General features: G+C 42.8%; 2 protein-coding genes across 2 annotated transcripts; one reads left to right on the top strand and one right to left on the bottom strand.

The window, feature by feature from the left end:
* The first annotated feature begins 503 nt into the window (after positions 1–503).
* On the top strand, positions 504–3,757 carry smim15 (small integral membrane protein 15). Its single transcript, XM_061038789.1, has 2 exons — positions 504–619; positions 3,052–3,757. The coding sequence occupies exon 2, from the start codon at positions 3,084–3,086 to the stop codon at positions 3,306–3,308; it is 225 nt and encodes a 74-aa protein (XP_060894772.1). The 5' UTR covers positions 504–619; positions 3,052–3,083; the 3' UTR covers positions 3,309–3,757.
* Positions 3,758–5,256: 1,499 nt separating this feature from the next.
* Positions 5,257–22,487, bottom strand: ndufaf2 (NADH:ubiquinone oxidoreductase complex assembly factor 2). The gene is made up of 4 exons (XM_061038788.1): positions 22,275–22,487; positions 9,363–9,452; positions 8,345–8,385; positions 5,257–6,145 (listed from the first exon to the last, which is right to left on the bottom strand). Exons 1-4 carry the CDS (start codon positions 22,387–22,389, stop codon positions 5,903–5,905), a joined length of 489 nt encoding a protein of 162 aa, XP_060894771.1. The 5' UTR covers positions 22,390–22,487; the 3' UTR covers positions 5,257–5,902.
* Between the last annotated feature and the right edge of the window lie 44 nt (positions 22,488–22,531).

Raw genomic sequence — 22,531 nt, forward strand, 5'->3', positions numbered from 1 at the left:
GACATTTTTTTTAAAGCATATTCATTAAATATAATAAATAAATAAATAATCAATTCACTCCTTGAGGAACCTTATTTTTTAAATCTATTTTAATTAAAACAATATAAGAATTTAATTACAAAAGTTATCATTTTAAATTCTGCAGTTTGAATAAAATACAATCTAAAGGCTCAAATTATTTCACTACCCCCCTCACCCCACCCCAGCAACCTTTTCTTTTTTTACATTATGCCACATGTTCACAGCCCTACAAAATCTTTTAGAATAAAAAATTAAAGACTACAAATGTATTTTGCAGGATGCTTTTGCATTCATCCATTGTTCTGCAGAGAAAGAGAGAGAGAGAGAGAGAGAAAAAGAGAAAGGCTGTTTATGAGTATATCACTGTTTTCATCACGAAGTTATCTGAGTCAATATGTTGGCAGAACCTTTTAATATGGACTGGTTGTTTGTATCTAAATCCGTTTTAAAGGCCAATGGACTACATTTCCCATGTCTATAAGGATTGCGTCATAGCCAATCACGAGCAAGCGGTAAGTAGCGACCACACCAATTACACTTCCTGGAACAGGGAGGAGCTGGAGTTTATCGTGGATATTAATTAAATCCCTGCACTTGTGTAAGTTATTTTTCGTACTTAACTCATTTTTAACACAATTGCCTATCGTTTAAATATGAAATCGTTCTTTTTTGTTGGATGAATTCGCCTTGTTGTGTCGATGTTTCGCTTAATGCTGTGGTTCCGTAAAGTTAGGCCGGTTTGACGTTAGCTTGCTCTGCTAACGGGGGGGTAAATACAAGTGTTTCAGCGACAACTTTGAAATACACGTCTTATCAGAGGGATAGATTATGTGTATGAACATATTCAATCAGTTTCTGCTGATTTAAACTGGGCTGTGATCGCAGTCGAGTGTTTGTAATGGTTTTATCTATTGTGTGTAGCTAACGGAGGCTAGCAGCGGGAGGGTCGAGTCAATAATCAGTTTTAAGACTTTTTCCACTCAGAGCCTCTAACATGAATCTTTAACATGAATCTTTAACATGAATCTTTAACATGAATCTCTAACATGAATCTTTAACATGCATGTAGTGGCTTTATAAAACAAAACTGATGATCAGATTTGTCATGACGTGTAACTGTAATAACCTGTTGACATTTATAGACATTTGTAACGCCCTTTATGATTGAAGTTAATAATCATATCTAATGTTACAGCTTTGTTTTTGTTTTACAAGGTTGTAATCTTGATGTGACTACAATGACTAGACGTGTTGCTAAGTAGTAATTGCCTATGATTGATTATTGTAACGATATGGTGGTTTTTGACACAGTGGTGACAGAGAACAGCTGATAATGACTTCTGTAAATAGGAGAGGACTGTAGGATATATAAAAATAAATACAGTAAAGATAGTTTAACCATCGACACACCTGTTTCTGTTCTGTATGTGTAAACCATTTCTCACTGGTTTGACTATTTTTATCTTCTTTTACTTCTTTCTTTATGCTCTTATCTTAACTCCTCTTATGTTTTAACTTCTTATCTTACTTTGTCTGTTTATGTTTCATATTTATATTTACTTTTTATTTTTATTAATATTATTGTTTTTCTTTATCCTTTAACCACTTGTTTCTATTTCTTTTACTGCTCTTACCTTCTTATTGCTGTTATCTTTTTATTTATTTTTTTCAGCTCTTTTAGTTTCTTACATCTTTTTAAATCTTTGCTCCTCTTGGTCTCAGCTCGTGTTGTTGGGTTCTTGTGTTGCCTGGGTTCTTATGATGGTTCTTGTGATGGTCGGGTTATATATGTCTGTTGGGTATCGTGCACTTTGGGTTCTTTTCTGTTGAATTGTATTGAATTATTTTTAGTATTTTGCATTTGTTATGTTCTTCTGTGTTTGGTTTAGTTTGCTTTGTTCTTGTTTGTCAAAGCACTTTGTAAACCTGTGTTTTTAAAAGGTGCTATATAAATAAAGTTATTATTATTATTATGCCATCAAATGGCCCTTCAAGTTTTGATTGGCAAGTTGTTACATTTAGTTAGATTGATAGACAGATACTTTATACGTACGACGATCCAGAGGGAAGTTCAATAGTTGCATCACTGTGAGGTGACACTGTAACTTTTACTTTAGGTATGCCATTTACTGATAAGACATTGAGGTTACATCTGATTAAAGTCTATACGTCTAGAAGTCATTTTTGGTGTGTAGTGTCATTTATAACTCTGCCAGCTTCTCTTTTCTCATAATTAATCAATAAACACATTTTCAGTATTTGAGACAATAAAATAGAGAATAATAATAATAACTTTATTTATATAGCACCTTTTAAAAACACAGGTTTACAAAGTGCTTTGACAAACAAGAACAAAGCAAACTAAACCAAACACAGAAGAACATAAACAACAGCAAGAACAAACAAATGCAAAATACTAAAAATAATTAAATACAATTCAACAGAAAAGAACCCAAAGTGCACGATACCCAACAGACATATATAACCCGACCATCACAAGAACCATCATAAGAACCCAGGAATTTATTTTTCACCAAGTGCCTCAACAACTATTCTTTCATTTTAACCGTCAACAGAATATGGCAAGGTAATGAAAGAGTCTTTATACGTGAGTGACAGCAAGGGGTGGGGGATTGTATTGGGGTTGGATCTGTTTGTGTTAATGTGTGTAATTATCTAAAATTCAATAAAAATAACTTTGAAGAAGAACCCAGGAAAAACAAGAACCCAACCCAACCCAAGAAGAGAAACCAAGTCTGACATTTTTGGTATTTGTTATTGAGGAAACAATGAAAGTGTCAATAAAACAATTTTCAAAACTGATGGAATCAATTTCTTGATAGTTTTTTTTCAGAGAATGCACTCAGTAACTGTAGACAGTTTGACCGGGGAGATAAAGAAATTGCATACACTGTAAAAGTAGATTCAATTCATAGTATCTTTCATTATTTAAATAGGGTTCTTTAGTTGTTGTTGTATGTCCCACAGCTCCGGCCATTCACTGCTTTCTCTCCTTGTACCCTCTCTTAGGGTTTTATCAAGACTCATCGCTGCTGACCAGGATGATTGACGTGCGGGCATGGGCAGAGTACGTGGTGGAGTGGGCTGCGAAAGACCCCTACGGTTTCCTAACCACTGTCATACTGGCACTCACACCCCTCTTCATTGCCAGTGCACTGCTGTCCTGGAAGCTAGCCAAGATGATTGAGGCACGCGACCGGGAACAGAAGAAAAAGCAGAAACGTCAGGAAAACATAGCCAAGGCCAAGAGGACCAAGAAAGACTGAGCCTGTGAGGGCAGAATGAGGGCATATAAATAAAACAGGAGAGACCACCATGCTCACAGCCCTCCTTGTTCCAAATAATGACACGGTGCCCTTCTTTGTCCCAGCCCTACTGTCAGCAAAGGGCCACTCTGCATCATGTCTGGGGTGGGAGGAGGGACACTGGCCCCACAGGCCTAACAGTGCTGAGGCAGACAGTGCTGCCTGGAGGAGGCTCATCCCGATGGGACTATGGTCAGCAAGAGCACAGTGGTCATCTGTATGACGTTTTTATACAGAGCTCTGCGGATAATATTGCACAGCTGCTGCAACACCTTGCATTCCATTGTTAGCATCCATGTTCTGCTGAATTGACCGTGTAATGAGCATACTGGAAATTGATCTAAGTTACTTGCAGATATCCAAAATACTTTCTAATAAATAAAGTTTTCATGCTTGATAAGAAAATTCAATTTCCTCTTTGTGGATTTTATCTTGGACTGGAAAGTGTATTGCAAATGCTTTAAATTCAGCTCACATACAAGGTAGTCCTCCCCTCATGTTTTATTATGTTTTAACCAGGGCACGTGTGTTTAGGCTGAAAACATGAGATGGACAGAGGATTTATCTCAAAGGGGAAGAAAACTAATCTCTTCATATTACTCAAAGTGAAGCGTGGCTCTGGAGCAGCAACATGTCTTGCAAATTTGCATGAGCGTACCTGTGCAAAAGTAAGGGTGCGAGTCTGACAGGTGAATTTAGTTATGTCCAACTTTTTTTCTTGGGCTGCGCGGTGGTGCAGTGGTTAGCGCTTGTCGCCTCACAGCGAGGAGGATCCTGGTTCTGGTTTGAATCCCTGTCAGACAGGAGCATCACTGTTCTCCCTGTGCACGTGGGGGTTCTCTCCGGGTACTCCGGCCTCCTCCCACAGTCCAAAGACATGCTCTTTAAGTTAACTGATGACAAAAAATTGCTTGTAGGTGTGAATGTGAGTGTTGCTGGTTGAATGGCGAACAGTCCAGGGTGTACCCCGCCTCTCGCCCTATGGCAGCTGGGATGGGCTCTAGCCCCCCCTCCCCTCGAGCCAGAACAGGAAAAAGCAGTATTATTAATGGATGGATTCTTTTCTTTTATTCGTTAGCATAACCTAATCACATTTTAAAGCAAACGTATGATGGACTGAACACTTTTATTATCTATGTGAGTGTGGATCTTATCTGTTAAAACACATTATTACACGTACAGGCAGGTAGGTTTGCTGATGTTTCTAAACATAACTTCCCTTTTCTTCCTCTTGAAATGTATTAATGATCCAGTTTCCAGGTTTTTGTAATCTCTTGTGAACATTTAGAAAATCACACAGAGAAGTGAGACTGCAGGATCCGGCTTCACGCTGCTCGTTAAGCGAGGATCTAACAGTGATGAACTTTTTTTTTAGAGTCTCTGTGACAAACATGCTCTCTAATTTCAAGTGAAAGAACTTTGTTCTGCGACTCAACAAGCAGTAACATCATCCATTGGAACGACAGGTGATTTACAAGCAGCAGTGAGGAATGGAAACTACAAACTGTATTTAAAGTCACATGGCAGCATCCTCAGGCCCTGGCTGATTTCTGACTTCACTTTAGTGTTAACAGTCATCTTAACATACAGATAGAAACTTTTTTTTTGTGTGACGGGCTACCCAAACAAATCACGCTTTTCATCTTTGCAATGTCAAATAACCTGCTGTTACATTATTTGGTATAACTATCGGTACATGTTTCATTTGCAGGTAGTTATAATCTCATACTGGATTTCTCTTCCTCTGATCGGCTTCAATTTTAAACATTTTGTATTTATGTGTTCATTTTTTTCACGACTGACAAATCATCATTAGACCACTAAAATGGTCATAATTCATTTAGAATTATTTTTTGAATTCAAAATGAATTCAAAGTCGATGTACAAACAATACTGGAAGAACAACCACTTCAGTGTTTCTTTGCTTTATTAAAAAAAACCTTTTCCTGGGGCGACGGTTGGTGCACACTCCTGATGTACAGAGGCTTCAGTCCTTGAGAGCGGGAGGCCAGGTTCAGGTCCGATATGTGGCATGTCATTCCCCACTCTCTCTCTCTCTCTCTCCCCGGTTTCTGACTATACACTGTCCTGCCTCTAAAATAAAGGCATAAAAAGCCCCTAGAAAAACACACACACACAAAAATAACTTTTTCATAACAGTATATCATGGCATTCACTTAAAGTTAGCCTTAGGATGAGAGGTCACTGTTGTGCTTTTATACACTTATAAACACAGAGGGGACAGAACTATCTCAACTTGTGTATCCATTCTTACAATGAAATTAATCTATGTTAAAATAAATGTGAACGGTATAGTGCCAGGTCATTTGAGACTCAGTCAGATTTGAGTAGATCAAACTTTGGTGGTTTCTCAGAATCCAGTTTGTGGTTTTTTTTTGACTAAAATTGCATTAAACATAAAGATGTTTTAAGTATTACATTTTAAAGTCCAAACTTAGAGTGAATATCAGTTTCACGTTGGAAGCATTTCTTGCTGAGGTTCTTTTATTGTATTACATTTTTACAGCCGTCTCAGTGCATTAGGATGTCTCCGTCTATTTTTTAGGATTGGGCATCCAGGATCCAGGCTGGAACTCGTTCGCAGTGCTGGTGGGTTCCTCGCTGATCTCCTGCTTGCCGAAGTTGCTGCTGGCTGCGTGGCCTGTGGCTAAAGTCTTTGCAGGAGTCGCCACCAGACCCTCCTCGTACTCTTTAGCGAGCAGAGCCAGATCTCGCTCCTCCAACTCCTTTGCTTTCACTTTAATCTGCCCCCTGTAAGCCTCGTTCTTCAGCAGCTCCTGTGAAACACACGGGGGGGGGGGAGAGAGACGCATGTTCGAAGGCATTCTGTAGAGGTTATGACATGCGGTATATCTCCTATCTTTTATGGTCATACATGTTGAAGAATGATTGGAAACCAGGAGGAAATATACAACCTAAAATAAGAACATGAATCCGCTGATATTCAAACATACTTGTCAAACACGCTCCTCTATTTATACCATTTTCCCTTTCATAATTGTTATGTGTCTGCATGAAGTGTCGTCAGATACAAGTTAGGAGTTAAGTGGTTTGAAAAAAGAATCAGATTTCCCAGTTAATGGATAAAAAAAAAACACTTGTCCATAATGAGTCAGTGACTGTCCTTATACCTACTGAGGCTGGCTGTGTTTGTTTCATGTTTGATGGCGCCAAAAGATAAGTTATTTAGTAGACATCTTACTGGACAAGCAATCCACTGTCACTTCAATCCCCCCCCCCGGTTCAAAGATGCAAAAAAAAAGTCTCCAAACCACCAACCACATAAAACAAGACAAACTGAAAGGAGCCACTTGTGTTTCTGTCTGTTTCTGCCAAGAAAGAATACCAAAGACTTCTGTGAGGACATCAAAGACTGAAACATCTTTCTTAGACCTTTAGTCAAAAGAATTACATTGATAATCCACGCTGCAGTCTGCAATATGAATTTTTATTCTGGGGTTAATGTGCCATTAGTTTGGTGTGTGTATTTTAACCGCCAAATTGTAGATATGAAATACATTTGAACAAAAACTACTGGAGAAAAGAAGAACCATTTATGGACATTATCCACTACGGTATGTGTGGTGATGGAAATGTCGGAGTGTCTGTTTGCTTGAGATTTAAGAAAATGGAGTGAGACTACAGGATTATTTCGTGGAAGCCACAAACACGTACCTCGTGATTAATGCGGACAATAATAAACTGTCTGTGTTTCGTCTGAAGGCGAGGCACAGAGAGACGACTGCTCAGAAGTCCTAAGAAGCAGACACGTGAAGTTGCACTGGGTGGCTTCCAGGAACAAATGTGAGAAGCCGCCGAGGATGAAGTCGGGGCATTTACTAGCGCTGCGCGAGCGTGTTCAGTTCACCTATGCTGGGCTAATAAACCCAGGTTAAAAATGTAGTGCTTGGAACGGATTGGTAAGCTAACATGACAGGAGGCATTCGCAGTATAAACAAACCGTTTCAGCTCATGGAAACAATTACAACCTGAACACGGTCCACCAGTGGAACAGTTACCCACTTGAGCCACAGCGAGTGTCCAGTGATGTTAGCCTCTCCCTAGCTTGGGAAAGCAAGAAAAAGAAGGCAGGACTGGGCATTATGCTGTTGTGTTTTGGCAGGACTGAAGGACTGGAAAAGAGACGGGGAGAGCCGTGGCCAAAAAGCCCCGCTTTGGGGAGGGAGACAAACATACTGAGCTGCTTTTCCAGCCTGTTAATGACAGGATTTAATCCAATCAATTTATGTCGGCTTGGACTGGGAAGAGAGGGAGCGTGACAAGGGGTAGGGTAATGTGCTGGGAGTGAAGCCTTGGCCACATCAACACTGTCCAGCTGTCGATGGCAGCTATTGGGCAGACGTGAGGCAGAAAATTGGAAGAGAATGTTCTGGCAGCGGAGGCAGGGGATGGCATTGGCCACTGGCAGGAGAGAGGACACAGAGAGATAGAAAGAGGGCCTGGGTATTGGCCTTCCAAGGGATTTCCTATAGACCCACATTTCGCCCGCCAAATCATTTCCAGCATTCTCACATTTAAAGAGCAATAAACCCAGGGAGAGGTACACGAGGGGGGGGGGAAACTGCACTCCTTCACCGTCCCCTTCTCGGAGAGTGCCAGAAATAAAACACAAAAATTTGAGATGCTGGGGGAAAAAAAACAAAAAAAAAAACAGACAGTAAACTAGGACATGGTGTCAGTGAGCCGCTCGTTCAGAGGCTGTCTTTGCTCTCCGTCTCGCCATCAATGCACTTCAGCTGCTGTTTATTTTAACACCTGTCCCCGCAAAGTTCCTGGATTCAGTTTGCAACTGTAAGATAAAACAAATCAAAGCACTTTCTCTCTCCATCTTTGCTTCTTTCCCTCCCTTGTAACCAGTCCCCCAGAGCCCAACCATCAGCACAGCAGGGAGGCTTGTGGGTAAGAAGCGGAGGAGGAGGAGGAGGAGGAGGAGGAGGAGGAGGAGGACGACGTACCTCGATCGAGGGGGGCTCTTTCCGTCTGCCTCGGATCCAAGCTGGAGGAGTTAGAGAGAGAGGAGGAGAGAAAAGGAGAGTGAGTACACCCACACAAACACACACGGCACAAACAAAACCTGCAGTCATATGTACAGGCTGCAGCTATAGCATCAGCGGGTACTCAAGCTAGCTGGGAGGTAGTATCCAGGGTTTATTTACTTTGTTCTGCTTCATTCTACTTAGAAAAAAAACTATTGCAGAACGGTAAAACTAGTTCTGCACAATATAAACTCAAAACACTGATAGTGCTTTAGAGGAAGCAGAGCAGGGCCGCTGAGCGCCGAGTCTCAGCAGAGACAGAGTGGATCGGCTCTGATCTTTGAATTTGAAAGCACACACACTGTCATTTCCCATCACTACCTCTGTCCCTCTTTCCTCCTCCTGAGGAGAGCTGTGTCTGTCTGTCATCTTTCTCTGTCTTTTTTTTTTTCCTCTTCTCTCTTTAAGGAGCTCTATTTTGGCTGAGCTGGCTGCACAGCAGAGCAGGTTAAAGGGAACGAGGAAGGGAGAGAGAGAGACAGAGAGAGAGAGAGATTTTCTAACTCTTCCTCTAGCTAGCGCAGGGATTCTGGGCCTCTTTTATCCCTTTCTTATTTGCATCCTGATGAAAATGCATGAGGGATGGGGCGAAGCAGGATGAGGGGTTTAAGGTGGATAAAGCCAGTCTGAGACAGAGGGAACAGTTTGTATCCAGTTGTAAGAAATTCGAAACACTATTTTATGGTACGGTTGTATAACACCAGCAGAAGGCGTCTTTGATAAACTCATGAATACGCTTTTCCCCCACCCCCCAAAAAAAAAAAAGCAGAGAAAATCAATGGATTAGACTAGGCCCCAATAGATGCTGCCATGAATTTGTTATTCCATTTTATGTGTGCAGCACTTTGTGTACTTCACTTGGTAGCTCTTATGTTAACATTGTCACTTAATAGTGATGGTGAAGGTTTGTACCAGCGATGCTGCAGTCCAGACTTACCGTCCCACTCCATCGGTATGTTGCCTTCTGTGTATTCAAATTCTGTAGGATTGGCTGCCTCTACCATCCGCTTGGCTCGGACCAGTCTTCCTGGAAAACCATAAAGAGAAGAAGAAGAGGGGGGGGAGGAGGGGGGGGGAATATGAATGAGATTCTCCACAATGATGCACACAAAATGCAAACAAACACAAAGCTGCAGACACAACACACTCAGCCTCCCGCGCCTCCACAGACACACAGAAACAGACAGACAGACAGACAGAAACACAAATACACAGAGGGATGACAGCACTGTGACAGGCCATGGATGATTACCTCGTGGCCCTCGGGCCCTTCTCCTCAGATCTCGCTGAGTGGCTCCAAATCTGGGCTAAGCCTTTATGCAAATCAGCCTCCTACTTTAACCCAACCAACCACAGCCCCCCTCGCCGGCAACCCCTCTTCCAATCACAGCGCTCGGGCTAACAATGCCCTCCAAAATCAACATCAAGCCGAGCAGGAGACAAAAGAGGTCAGATATCACAGAGAACAGGAGAGGCACGAGCTGCTTGGAATATTAAGTGCTCCTTTGCCTATCTGTATACAGCACGACGCGCGCTAGCAGCAAGGCCATCGCCAATTATTTTTGGTCGAATCTGCTGATTAGACAAGTTTGGCTGGCGTACAATGACATGGAGACAGAGGTAGGGGAGGTGGGGAAGGAGGTGGTTTGGGAGGGGGTGGGATGACGAGAGAATAAGAGAGAGCAGGAGAATTAAATGGTCCAGTTGTGATGTGTCTTTGTGTGGCGCTTCATATGGTGTAATAACAAGTACTGTGTTTCTACAGTTTGTCCTCACAGGTAACCGGATGTCCACCCATCGCTCACGTTCCTCTGAGAAATGATGAGGCAAGCAAGGAGGGGGGAGAGAGAAGGAGACAGAGAGAGAGAGAGAGAGAGAGAGAGAGAGAGAGTGATGATGCGTGGCAAACATGGCTAGGAGGAGAAAAATGGACGGGCAAGGAAAACAACACGCTCCAAAACACAGACAATCTGTCAGGATTCCATCACCGTTTCTCCGCAGCTGACTGGACATGGACAAATGGAGGCAACCACCTCCATGCACAGAGCAGACTGATGGCCTTAATGTTTACTTCAGCCATAACAGATAGCTGTGGCACACAGTGACGGATGAAGGATGGCACTCAAGTAGTGTGTGTGAAGGGAGGGCTTGTGATGCGGCTTTGCTTGGGACTTCAAAAAAAAAAAAAAAAAAAAAAGAGTTTCTGTTTTGGGCTTGTCAAGGTGACAGATTTTCATACTTAGGTACGATTCTGGTAAAAATGCAATGATATCATTCCCTGCTTTGATACCATGGCAACAAAAATAGGCAACCAATATTAGGTAATTTCTTGTTTTGAATTACCAAAAATGGAGGTAAAGTGCTGCTGCTGTGCAGGAGTTTGCAGGAGTTTAAATACCTTGGCCACGTTAACGTATTTGTGCAATTTGGACAGTGTTTCCTGTTATCTCTCGCAGCACATTTGGGCTTTAAATATGAATGAAGATCTGAATTTTTTTTTTAGAGCTTCTACACTTTTTGATACTATTGATCATTAAGAAAACAGAGATTGTCTTCATCTGTTTGTTCTTTAACTCAAACTAATGAAGATGTGCTGTTCTGTGATGAAGCCATAAGAGGATGATTCTTGTCCATACTTTTATCCAGCCTCTATAAGTAATCAGGTCAGCTAATTAGGCTAGCATTGCTTTGCTTCCGCTTTGGCTCCCACTAGATTGTTACTAAAGGGCCTCACAGCGCAAGTTCTCTAATATCCAGGTCTGACAAAAAACACTGCTTTGTCTTTCACCTTCTCCGCCATGCAAAGAGTGAAACACATTCCTATGATCTCCACTTTGTTTTTATGTATGCTTTAAAATGTCTTCTGAGAAACCCTTTCCTGGAACCACCCCCACCCCCCCCCCCTCCACCCCACACAACCCCATGATGATAGCAGAACAAAAACAACTGCCAGCAAACAAAAGGCTGTGTTCTCCAGGCAATACCAGCAAATACATTGAACAGGTATGCTAATTATAAACAGATCCTATCCATATTTGCATTGGGTGTGGGTGGCAGCAGCAGCAGACTGAAATGGTACAATTATGATACAGTTCCCCACAAGCGCTTAGCTAGGTGCTAATGCCGTGCTAATAAGCATAAAGAGGGGCGCCCACTTTCTCTCTTTCTCTGCGCTCTCCACTCTCTGTCACAGAAACATGGCTCTCCTCTTGTCTTGATGCTTTTTGCAGCATGACTAAAACCCATCCACCACAGGGTTCTTTGAATAACATTTGAATAACAAATACAGTATGTACATATATTTATGAAACACGGCTGATCCTCCCACCACATACACGTTGGGAGGAGATTTGATTGGGGTGGATCTCGCTCTCTTGGTAATCTCTGATCTGGGACAACTGCAGAAAAGAAACGCATACAGGCCAAGGCTATATACAGTACAAGTATAAAACTTAATAACAAAGTCTGTCCGGTTAACTTAAAGAAACTGCTATCAAATGACTATAGGCTAATTTAATATTTACAACATTACTTGAAGACATTTGGAAAAAGGGAATTACAGCTTATCATGTGACTTTTCAGCTCAAGGTGCCACTTTTAATTTACAATTCCTGACATTAATCAATTTATAGATTCTTTATTTTTTAACAGAGACTGTTCTCCTAAAGAAAACAGCCAAACTAAACATTCAAACAAATAAAGTTTGTTTTAACATGATTTTATGACCCATTTAGTCTTAAAAAAAGATGAAAAACAGGACCAGTCCACCAGGAGTCAACTGTAACGAGGTTTGTCTTTTTGCCCTCTAGAAAAACAAAGTTAGTTTTCTTGCAAGAACTTTCTAAAGAACAAATCTCCTCCTAACATTCAAAGTGTCAACAAAGAGCGGATTCTCTGGCAGCAGCTGCTCTAGACATTAAAAATCAATATATAGGGATGATCAATCTTGTCTCTGATTGCCGGTCATACAGTATTCATTTTAGTTTGTTTCAAATCCAGCTTTAAAAAAAACTCCTCATATGAGCTTTTGAAGCTTAGAGCGGGAGATGGAAACAAACAAACAAAACAAACAAACAAAAAACCAGCTGGGTTAAATTCAAATGAAATAAATATGACATATGATATTCAGTAACTTTCCAATGAACCATTTAGGGTCTGACAATTATGAAAACAATGAACCATGTCATGACAACTTTCTAGAGTTCCAGTTTGCCTTATATAACAAATGTGTCAAAACACATGAAGATGCACCTATTGGATTTATAGAGTTTTTATTTTAGGATCCGAGATGTAGATAAGTCATCAAACTGAGCACAAGCTTTCTCTCAGCTTCACACATATAAACTCTGCAAGAGAGAGCGAGAGAGAGCGAGAGAGAGAGAGAGAGAGGAGGGGGGGTATGAAAGGTGTTAGGAGCTCTCGATCTCAGTGGGCCCCCTCGTGACAGGTCTGCCTTCTCATCACTCACTAGGGGGAAACCTACTTACCAGTCAAACACACTCAGACACACACTCAGACACACACACAGACACACACATACAAACACACACACACACACACACACACACACACACACACACACAGGCTAGAGAGTAGGCAGATTAACCTGAGGGACAGGAGCGAGGACGCTGCCTCTTACCGTGAAGGACAAACGCAGCACAGCGTTGGAGAGGGGGGAGGGGCCAGCGGCAGGAGGAATGAAATCCCACCACATAAATATTCATGAGCCATCTCACCTGTCTGAGCGCGACTCATCTGTGAGCCTAGCTGTGGAACCGGAGAGGGGGAGAGGAAGGGAGGAGGGGAGGAAGGAAGGAAGGAAGGGAGGGAGGGAGGGAGTGAGTGAGTGAGGGAGGAGACAGGGAGGAAGGACGGGTGAGGGGTTGCCTTGGCAGCCAGATGGGGAGCCAATCAAACGGCAGGAACGCCTATCCTTCCCGTTCGTTAGAATAAGACGTGATGCGCTCTGAGGGCTGCTCTTTGAACCCTGAACACACCCTGCTAAACTCCATCACCTGCTTCAACACACACACACACACACACACACACACACACACCCACACACACTAAACCCCCAACTTCACACCTCAGCTCCCAGGTGAGTACTGCTGGGGGCGACCTGAGAGGTTTTTCACCTCCACAATGTCATTCCAGGTGTTTCAGGCCGTCTCTCTAGCGGTGTGCTTTTTCTCCTGCACTCCGTCTTTGATTACAGACACAGATGTCAGGGGAAGGAGAACACACCTAGAATGGCAACATGCAGGTGTGGAAACCCCCGAAAAAGAAACAACCACAATACGAAACAGAATGAGCTCCATGCATCCGACTTCAACTGGTGGACATACATCATCTTCAACAAGCCCGGTGTCTTTCTTAAGAAACACCAATTTCACATTACATTTTACGTTGAGTAAAAGGTGAGAGGACCGACAGATCTAAATACGTCCATCAGGATGTATTTTTCTGATAAAGACTCCTTTTTAATAAGTATTACAGAAACAATACTAGCCTTAAAATGATGGCTGCACTACCAGTGTGTAGTGCCCATTAATACATTGTATCTGTTAACACTGCACACTGTGTGTTATTTTAAGACACTGTCATCTTGCACATACCTGCGCAACTGTACAGCTCCTCCATGGCACCTTCGCAACAATCAAGTTTTTATATTTGGTAATGTTTTTTTTTTATTTAAAGACTCTGAACATGTCATAAAGCATCTCAGCTGAGCAGACAAGTGTCCTTACTCGAACTGATCAACAGTATAAAATAATCTCGGGAGTTATTTATAGGATAGGATACCATGGTAACTTAAACATCACGATACAAGGATTCTGCAATAATTGATACATAGCGAGACCATCGTATAATAATGCATCTGGATAACCGTTTAACTGAAGAATAGAAAATGTCACTTAAAAGGTGAAGTGCAGGATAAATGTATTAAATCACTGCGATGTGATTGGAAGTGTTGACTCGGTGGTTCAAATTAGTAGGGAATCATTATTTAGCACCAGCACCTTGATAATTGTATCACAAGAGCCAGGATAACAGTACAGTATATTATCGTATTGATACTTTGTCCCGCCCCTTGTAATCAGGAAACTTACTCCTGTGAAATCTGTATTGATATTATTCTCAAAAATGCCGTATCTGTCAGCAACCATAGTGAGAGAACACTGTTGCAGTCCCTTTCCACAGACAGCAGAAAGAGCTGCTTTCTCAGTCTTTCTGATCGGGGATTGAGTCTGGTGTGCACCTCTCCAGCTGAGCTCTGCGCAGGAGAGGGATGGAGGGACCGAGACGTGCATGGTAATGGACGGCTATATGAAGACGGAGTGATCCGATAAGCATCAGTGATACAAGGGCAACCAGGTAACAACACAGTCACACTCCCCTTCTCTCTGTTACTCCAATCCCTTATCCCTTGAATAAAAAAAATAAATAAAAAATGGAGGGGATGTGTGAGGACTGTAACCATGGTTACCCATTAGCCCTGAGCCTATAGTGACGCGGGATGAGGTTCAGAGGGAAAAGGCCAGCCGTTGTTTTGCATTCGGTTCTGGTGAGAGGAGGAGCTTAGGGGTAAAGTAGGCCTGCTTCTGCTTCTGCTGCTGCAGTTCCCTTTTTTTTTTTTATTCAGCCCTCATTCTGTTTGTCCCTGTTGCTGTCGATCCCGCTGAGGCTCGAGCGACTCGCTGCAGAACAGAGGAGAATAATTCATACAAAAGTAATAACATGCTGAAAAGAAAACTCTGATTTCCCCTGTGTGTTGCTTTTAACTAAACCCCGGTGCACTCGAGGGTGGAAGGGATACTTTAGCCCCCTTCCACTTATAGGGACCACCCATCCTCTTGAAGTCTCTTCCTTGCCCCGATGGGTTATAGAAAAAAGGACCATGTCGAGCCAGGAAGTCAGCGTCCTTTGTGAGGCTGTGAAGCGCTGTGGACACCCTCCTCCTCCGGCTCCTCCTGAGGCCCATGTGTGTGATGTCCATACACCGAGCTGTCCACCCCTTTCTATTCACCCCCATCACTCTCATCCAACCCCCTTCCTCTTCCCCTACTTCCTTACTCCCTTCCTCCATTAACCTACCTCCACCTTCTCTCTCGCCCCCTCTATCTGTCTGCCTGTTCCACCCACTCATTTCACCCTCTTTCTGTCAAAAACCGTCCTTTCACTTTCACTCTCTCCATTCTTACCCCCCCCCCCTCCCTGCTCTATAATTTCACCCCACATGTCAGCACCCCCCTTGTTCTTTGTCACTCACTTTCCATACCCCACCTTCTACTATTTCCCACCTCCCTCTGCCTTATCTCTCCGCCTTAACTCCTCCTAGCCTTATTTCTCTCTCTGCCTGTCTGCTTTATTAAAATATTCTGACTTGAATAAGCAGCTGCGGGCTCCAGGAGACGTCGGTCCGCGTGTCCGTCTGTCTGTCAGTCTTTCTGGGTGAGTTTCTGACTGACAAGGAGCCCGAAGGTGTCAAAACATCTCGCTGGCCATCTGACCAGAGAGAGCCGTGATTGGACAGTGCGTCACAAGCGGACCAAATGGGAAAAGGGTTACAGACAAATGTACAAGCTTTACTTTAGATATCATCTCTCAGACTGTTCAAATAATGTCATAAATATGGGTGAGAACAAATATAGATATGGAAAAATATTCACGCCCTGACTTGTGTGATACAAATCGCTGGTGCCGATATATGGATGTTCTAATTAAAGGAAATATGAACGGATTCCCCTGCTAGTTTGACTCATGGTGTCATAACTACATGACTCCTCATGTGGGCGCTAACGACACGAAGGAGGGTACAAGGGTAGTATGTGTATCAAATCGGATTGTGAGTTACCCTTCAATTCCCACATCTAGGCCTAAATAAACAATGTTTAGGTTGTGAGACAGGTGGAGTCTGAAATAGATTCAGACACTGGTCTATAGTAGGGTAGTGTCTAATAGACCTACGAATGCCAAGCACCAACATTGGAGCTAGGCCCATTTCTAATGTTGTACTATAAGATATAAATGTGCCCGCTCCTCATTTTCAGCATCCATCTTTTCAAATGCCTTTTTAATGAAGTAGTTAAGCCACTCCATGATGTTCCACCCCGTGCACAAATAAATACACACTTGGCAACCAAGTGTACAGCGAGATGAGTTAAAACCCACTTGGTTTCCCTATAATGATTAAACAACCTTCATTTAAACCCCATGCATTGCAAAGCTGCTGATCAATTAACATGATTTAGTGGAGCAGCTCTGGACAAAGCGCTTCCACGGTGAGCACTGACTTAGTGTCCTACTGTAGGATAGACCTTCCTTCATCACACCCAGGGGATGACTTGTGGCAGAATAAACAGCCATTTGGACCCTCGTCTCTCTCCGCTGCGACTCTTTCCATGGAAATATGCGGCTTGAATCAACGCTCTGATGACACACAGCCATCTGTTGTTGTGTTAAGTGTGTTTGGGCATGAAGTGGAGAGAAAACACACAATCTCTCTTCTTTTTTTTTTTTTTTTTTTTCCAAACAAAGAAGATGAAAATGCGTGCACACACACACACACACACACACACACACACACACACACACACACACACACACACACACACACACACAGTGCGTGATTGCGCAAACACACGAACACAACCACAAATACACAAAGTAGTAAAAAAAGCACACACACCTCCTCCCCTGAGTCCCCAGAGTCGCCCATCCTGAAATAGCAGAACTGAGGCCTTTTCAGTTTTTCACTTCATAGAACAGTGCCGGGGAATCAAATAAATAATAGACAAAGAGAGAGAGGGATAGTGATAGGACGACAAGTCAATGCATCTTTTCCCTGCAACAGTGTGGCGCACCTCTGAAGACCCTCTGAATCCCTTCCATTCTCCACGCAGCAGAGAGGACCAATAGATTAAAACTGCATGGCACACACTGCTAAAATGAATAGCGCTAAAAATACATCCTTTTAAGCGAGACATGAAAGGAAACTGCCTTTCCCCTGTCCAGTATTGAGCAGCCATTGATTCCAAGACAAAGGCAACACCTCCTCAAAGAGGTAAGAAAAATAGCAATCATACAGGCAATTATTTTCAAATGTGCCTGCAGCGGCCGATAATGTCAGCGCGCCTCTCTTCCTAAATAAAGGGAGGGAAGGCAGGCGTCAAAGCTGCAGGCCCGCTGCCGAAGACGGATGAGCCCATCCGCAGAATGCTTTGCTTTCATCCGGGCAGCATGACACGGCGCCCCATGCAGCGTGAGGCAGAGACAGGCCTGGGGGACAGACGCACACAGAAAGAGAGGAGAGTATAGATTCTCTATTCAGCTCTATGGACCTTCTAAAGACCAGTGGCCAGATTGCCAGTGGCTTTCTCTTGTAGTCCAGCCACAGACAACAATCACTGGGCCTCCACAGCCTATAGCAGAGTTCTCTCTATGGGGCAGCAGCATACACCAGGCCCTCTTTAGCTGGACCTTTTCTAAAGCCAGAGACAGAAACGCTCCCTCTCTAGGCGTGTACTTCAGACTCTGGCCCTTTCTCCCCCCCCCCCCCCCCCCCCCGTTTTGATGTGCAGAAACATCTGAGAAGAGGGGGATCGAGAGCTCTCTGCTGGGTCTAGCCCTCCGCACTACTGAACTATACTCGAGTGTTGTGAATAGAAATCTTCACTGGCCTGGCTTCAAAGGAGGAAAATCAAGAGGCAGCAATGAAGAGGAGGAGGAGGAGGAGGCGGGGGGGGGGGGGAGGAAGGACTAACTTGAGGCAAATAAAGAGGTCAACCTAAGGAGAAATCTGGGCAGTTGTTGAGATCCGACAGGACAGTTTCCCATAAAAAAAACAAAACAAACCCGAAAATGCTTCCTTCTCTTTCTCCGTTTTAGCGACCATTAACGTCTTCATAAATAGCCAACCGCACGCAGAATTGCTTACGCCCCAGTTTTTTGAAAGTTAACAGATTGAGAGAGGTAGAAAATGGGAGCAGCAAAGCATGGATAAAGGTAGAGAGGGATTGAGTGAACACGAGGGATGGACAAATGAATACAAGAAGTAGGCAAAGTAGAGAAGGAGAGAGAGAAAGAGAGAGAGAGAGAGACTCCTCACCTACTTCAACATCTACTCATGTGCCGCAGTGGAAAGCCCTGCGGTCCATGCCTTGAGGCCCTGAGCCCACGCTTGGCCTATCAGTTTAAGATCAAAACGAGCCCGCTTTAGCAAGACATATGGACTGAATAATGCATCTGCTTTATTTCCACAAGGCTGGACAGGGTGTGTGGCAGAAAGAAAAGAGGCAAATATGTGTGCCATATATTTTCTATCTGTTTGTTATATGAGTCTTAATGTGTGCAATGCCTGTGAGGAGTTTATCAGCGCGTTTGTTCAGAACCAGTTCTTCCACATGCAGGCCAACTGGCCTCTCCACAGTGTCAGTCATTGTGATTGGACAGTGACCGTGGTAGCCTGTAGCGTGCTGGAAAATGGGCCTCTGTGATGTCTCATTTGAATAGTCTGACAGCCAGGGGTGGAGGAGCTGCCTTGTAATGAATTATAAATATGAGGTGGGCGCAAGTTTCCTCGCAAACTGGCTGAGAAAAAAAAAAGGTGAGGCACAAAGTCAAGTTCAATCAGAGAGAGAGAGAGAGAGAGAGAGAGAGAGAGAGCAGCCTGAGACGGTCCCTCTGCAGCAAAACACTAAAACAGCGTCTGGGGAAAGCACCTCTGTATGATAACTATGAGACCTATTCTAGGAGAAAGACTTATCTAAGCTGTATCTTAGTGAACCAAGAGAGGGAGACAAACACACACGTGTGTTAATAGGATTAGACAAACGCAGCATCATGGATGGGAGTAAACTCTGCTCAGGACTCAAAATTCTGAAAGATTTCCCATGGTATAATACGATGGATTCTTTTTGATACCATGTGTTTTAATGTGCAGTTTAGACAGTGTGCAGGATTTTGCTTCCAATTCTTGGACATAAAGAAACAAGAAAATACCCATAATCGGGTGCATGGGACTTCTATTTGTGTCACATTGAAACAGGTATTGATATCGTTTTATATTTGTGTATCATATCTCAGTTTAAAATGATGTCACTGTGACAACCCTTAAGTGTAACACTTAGCCTTAGTTACTAATAAGCCAACAGTTCAAGGCTGGTAGACCAGAAGCATCATGTCTGGAACAGTCAGATATTGTGCTCTTTGACCTCTGACCTGTGACCTGACCCATGGTCTATATAGTCTGACAAGGACCCTTACAGGTGATGATAAATGGTGGTATAGAAACGGGGAAAGTAAGGTTCTGCCAATGAGTTAAACAAGGAAAGCCACGACTTCTGTGCATTGTGTTTATGCTTGAAACAAGTTTTGTTTTTTTATTATTTAAAATGTATTTAACCAGGAGAAACCTCAGTTCTTCATTCAGCATGTCTTGAGTCACAGAGCATAAAGTCATTAGTCTAAGCATCTACAACCTGAAGCATCGTCCTCCAACACCTCCAATCTACTTTTAAAAAGATTTAAAGAATCCAGCTCCCCCATGACACAGATCATCCTGCAGGAGATTCCAGGCTGCCGGAGCAGCAAACCTGAAACGCCTTTTCCCAAATTTCAAGACACACTTCGGGAACAGATAACAACAATAAGTTTTGTGACTGGGCTGCAGAGCGAAGACTGTGGCTTCCAGGACTTTTCACATGAATACAATTGCACAAGTGTGATGGAAGCAGGTTAAGTATAGCCTTATAAATAAGGACGTGCCAATGAGTCTGTCTACGCTTAGACAATGCAGGCCAGAAAGTTCATGTGCCGGCAGGGTGGGACACATAATCACTGGAAATTTCCACAGTGTGGCATTGTTGTTGTGACATTACAACTACTAGAGTAGAAGTAATATCAATGCTGGCAATACCTGCAAGCTTGCATAAACAGAGCCCGGGTCTGTTTAAGGTGGCAACGCTGTTTGGGTTATGGTAGTCTCCAATGGGAGAGTAAAAGGTAATGTAACTCATCAAAAGGGCATGGGGTATGACTTGGGTGCAATATCCTTTACATTATGGTTTGTGTTTTTTCTTGTGTTGTTTCAAACAAAAAAATGTGTGCCGGTTGGCCTAGCAGTTTTATCGCACTCCTCATGTACAGAGGCTGTGGTCCTGGTTCAAATCTGACCCTCAGCCGCTTTCCTGCATGTCATCGTCCACTCTCTCCTCCCAATTTCCCACTATATCCACTCTCCTGTCCCCTAAAAAAAATAAAGGCACACAGAGTCCTAAATTAAATCTAGAAAAAAAAAATTGGCTGTAAAATGATTACAAAATCACCGCTGCAGTCTGATGTGTCATTTTTCTGCTACAAAACAACTTCCCTAAAGCTGGAATTATCTTCTTTCTCTCAAACTAATAAAAAACCATGAATGCCAGAATTCCACCAATCCTCATTCCCATTTCTAAATGTAGTCGTTACAATCCTGTCCCATGCACCCTATAAATTAGACAACACTACTGCCCTACAAAGGCAAAAGGCAGTAACTTCAATTTTTCCAAAAATGAGTTTTTGTCATTTTTGGAACATTAGAGATGTGCTTTATCATGTGGACAGATATCGTGGGTCAATTGTGTTGTTTTCTTTTTGAGAAAATAGTAGGTTGTATTTGCCTTAACTTCCAAAAGCCCTCGAGAAACCAAGACAGAGTCCAGCAACTTCACTTATAAGGGTCTTTGTCTTTGTTTTGCTGTGGATCAAAGTGAAGTTACTGTTTTACTGCAGTGGAGTTAAGGTGTTATGCCTTTGTTTTAATATCTGTCATCAAGCGCTTAATTGTGCTATGATCACTAGATTTCATGTATATGTTATCATTATTATCATATACTGATTTAATATAGTGATCAGCAACCACGGGAGCTAACAAATGGAAGTTACTGCCTTTTGCCTCGGCATGACGCCTTATTATTGTACAGGCAATGCGACGGCAGAGTACCTTAACTTCCAAATAAGGGTCAAAGGTCATGTTTGACCTCAAGATTTTTATGTACATTAATAACCTGATTAAAAAAGACAAAGAATTGCCACATTTCCAATATTCTGCCTGCAACTCATTTGGCTGGACAACAAAAAGACTTTAAAGTGATTTATCTCAGTTCTACACTCTGGCGAGTTCAGGTCTTTTGTCTTTGTAGGGCGGACTAGTGCAGCAGAGTTTTTTATTAAGCCCTATAGCATTTAATCTTGAGGAGCACATCCTTGGCGTGGGAACAGTCTGTGACAGTGTGAAGGACATCATTGGCGTCCAACCCATGGATTAGCCCGATGACACAGTTCTGCCGCTTGGCTTGAGGACTACACTCTGTGGCCATGTCGCAGTAGAGATACATGACCTCTTTCTAAAATCCTTATCACAGACACGTAACAGTGGAGTACTCTCTGGTCTTTAAAGGCTGCTGGAGCTGTCATAATAGCACCTATATTATTAAAAGATGATGTGAATTGTTTTACAGATACAAAGGGAATGTTCCCATTGAGCTTGGTGCGCCACCTAGTGGTAGGAATAATGCACTACAAGGGTAAAGGAAAGTCAAACTCACAGCAATGTGGTATTTCAAGAAGAAATCAGCTTTATGACAACATCTACAGATATGTTGTTAAATCAGAGATGATGTATGTTGCTATTTAAACACAATGGGACAGTAAGATAACGTTGTCATGGTGAAATGAGTCACAGCTTGTACAAACATTTGGTTGTTAGGGACAGAATGAGCTTTAACTCAGTTTTAAAAGCTTCTTTTTAAAAGGTATCTGTACTGTTTAAGGCATGCGGACTGAGATGAATTCAAGAGGATTAACTCACCTGTCCATGTTTTCTGCTCTGGGATGATGTAATATTTATTCCCCAGAGTATCTGTGCCGACGTGATCACGTACTATTCCAAACGTGCGCCGCAGGGCTCCAACAATCCTGCTCATGGTGTCTCCAGGGCAACCAGCAGGATGTTTTTTTTGGGGCTGTTTTGCGTGTCCCCCCTTTTGCTTATCTGTCTGTCCTCTCGCTGGGGGTTGTTTATGAAACTGTTGATGGGGTTTTGGGGAAGAGAGTCAATAAACTGTT

This window comes from Labrus mixtus, chromosome 5, assembly GCF_963584025.1.
Source record: "Labrus mixtus chromosome 5, fLabMix1.1, whole genome shotgun sequence".
NCBI classification, from domain to species: domain Eukaryota; kingdom Metazoa; phylum Chordata; class Actinopteri; order Labriformes; family Labridae; genus Labrus; species Labrus mixtus.

Bases quoted from the DNA above. Each gene is read 5' to 3' on its own strand.
- smim15 (XM_061038789.1), top strand. From the start codon at position 3,084: ATGATTGACGTGCGGGCATGGGCAGAGTACGTGGTGGAGTGGGCTGCG.
- ndufaf2 (XM_061038788.1), bottom strand. From the start codon at position 22,389: ATGAGCAGGATTGTTGGAGCCCTGCGGCGCACGTTTGGAATAGTACGT. The intron at 8,386-9,362 runs GTAAGTCTGGAC...TAACTCCTCCAG, and splicing joins CATACCGATGGAGTGGGACG to CTTGGATCCGAGGCAGACGG. The intron at 6,146-8,344 runs GTACGTCGTCCT...TGTGTTTCACAG, and splicing joins AAGAGCCCCCCTCGATCGAG to GAGCTGCTGAAGAACGAGGC.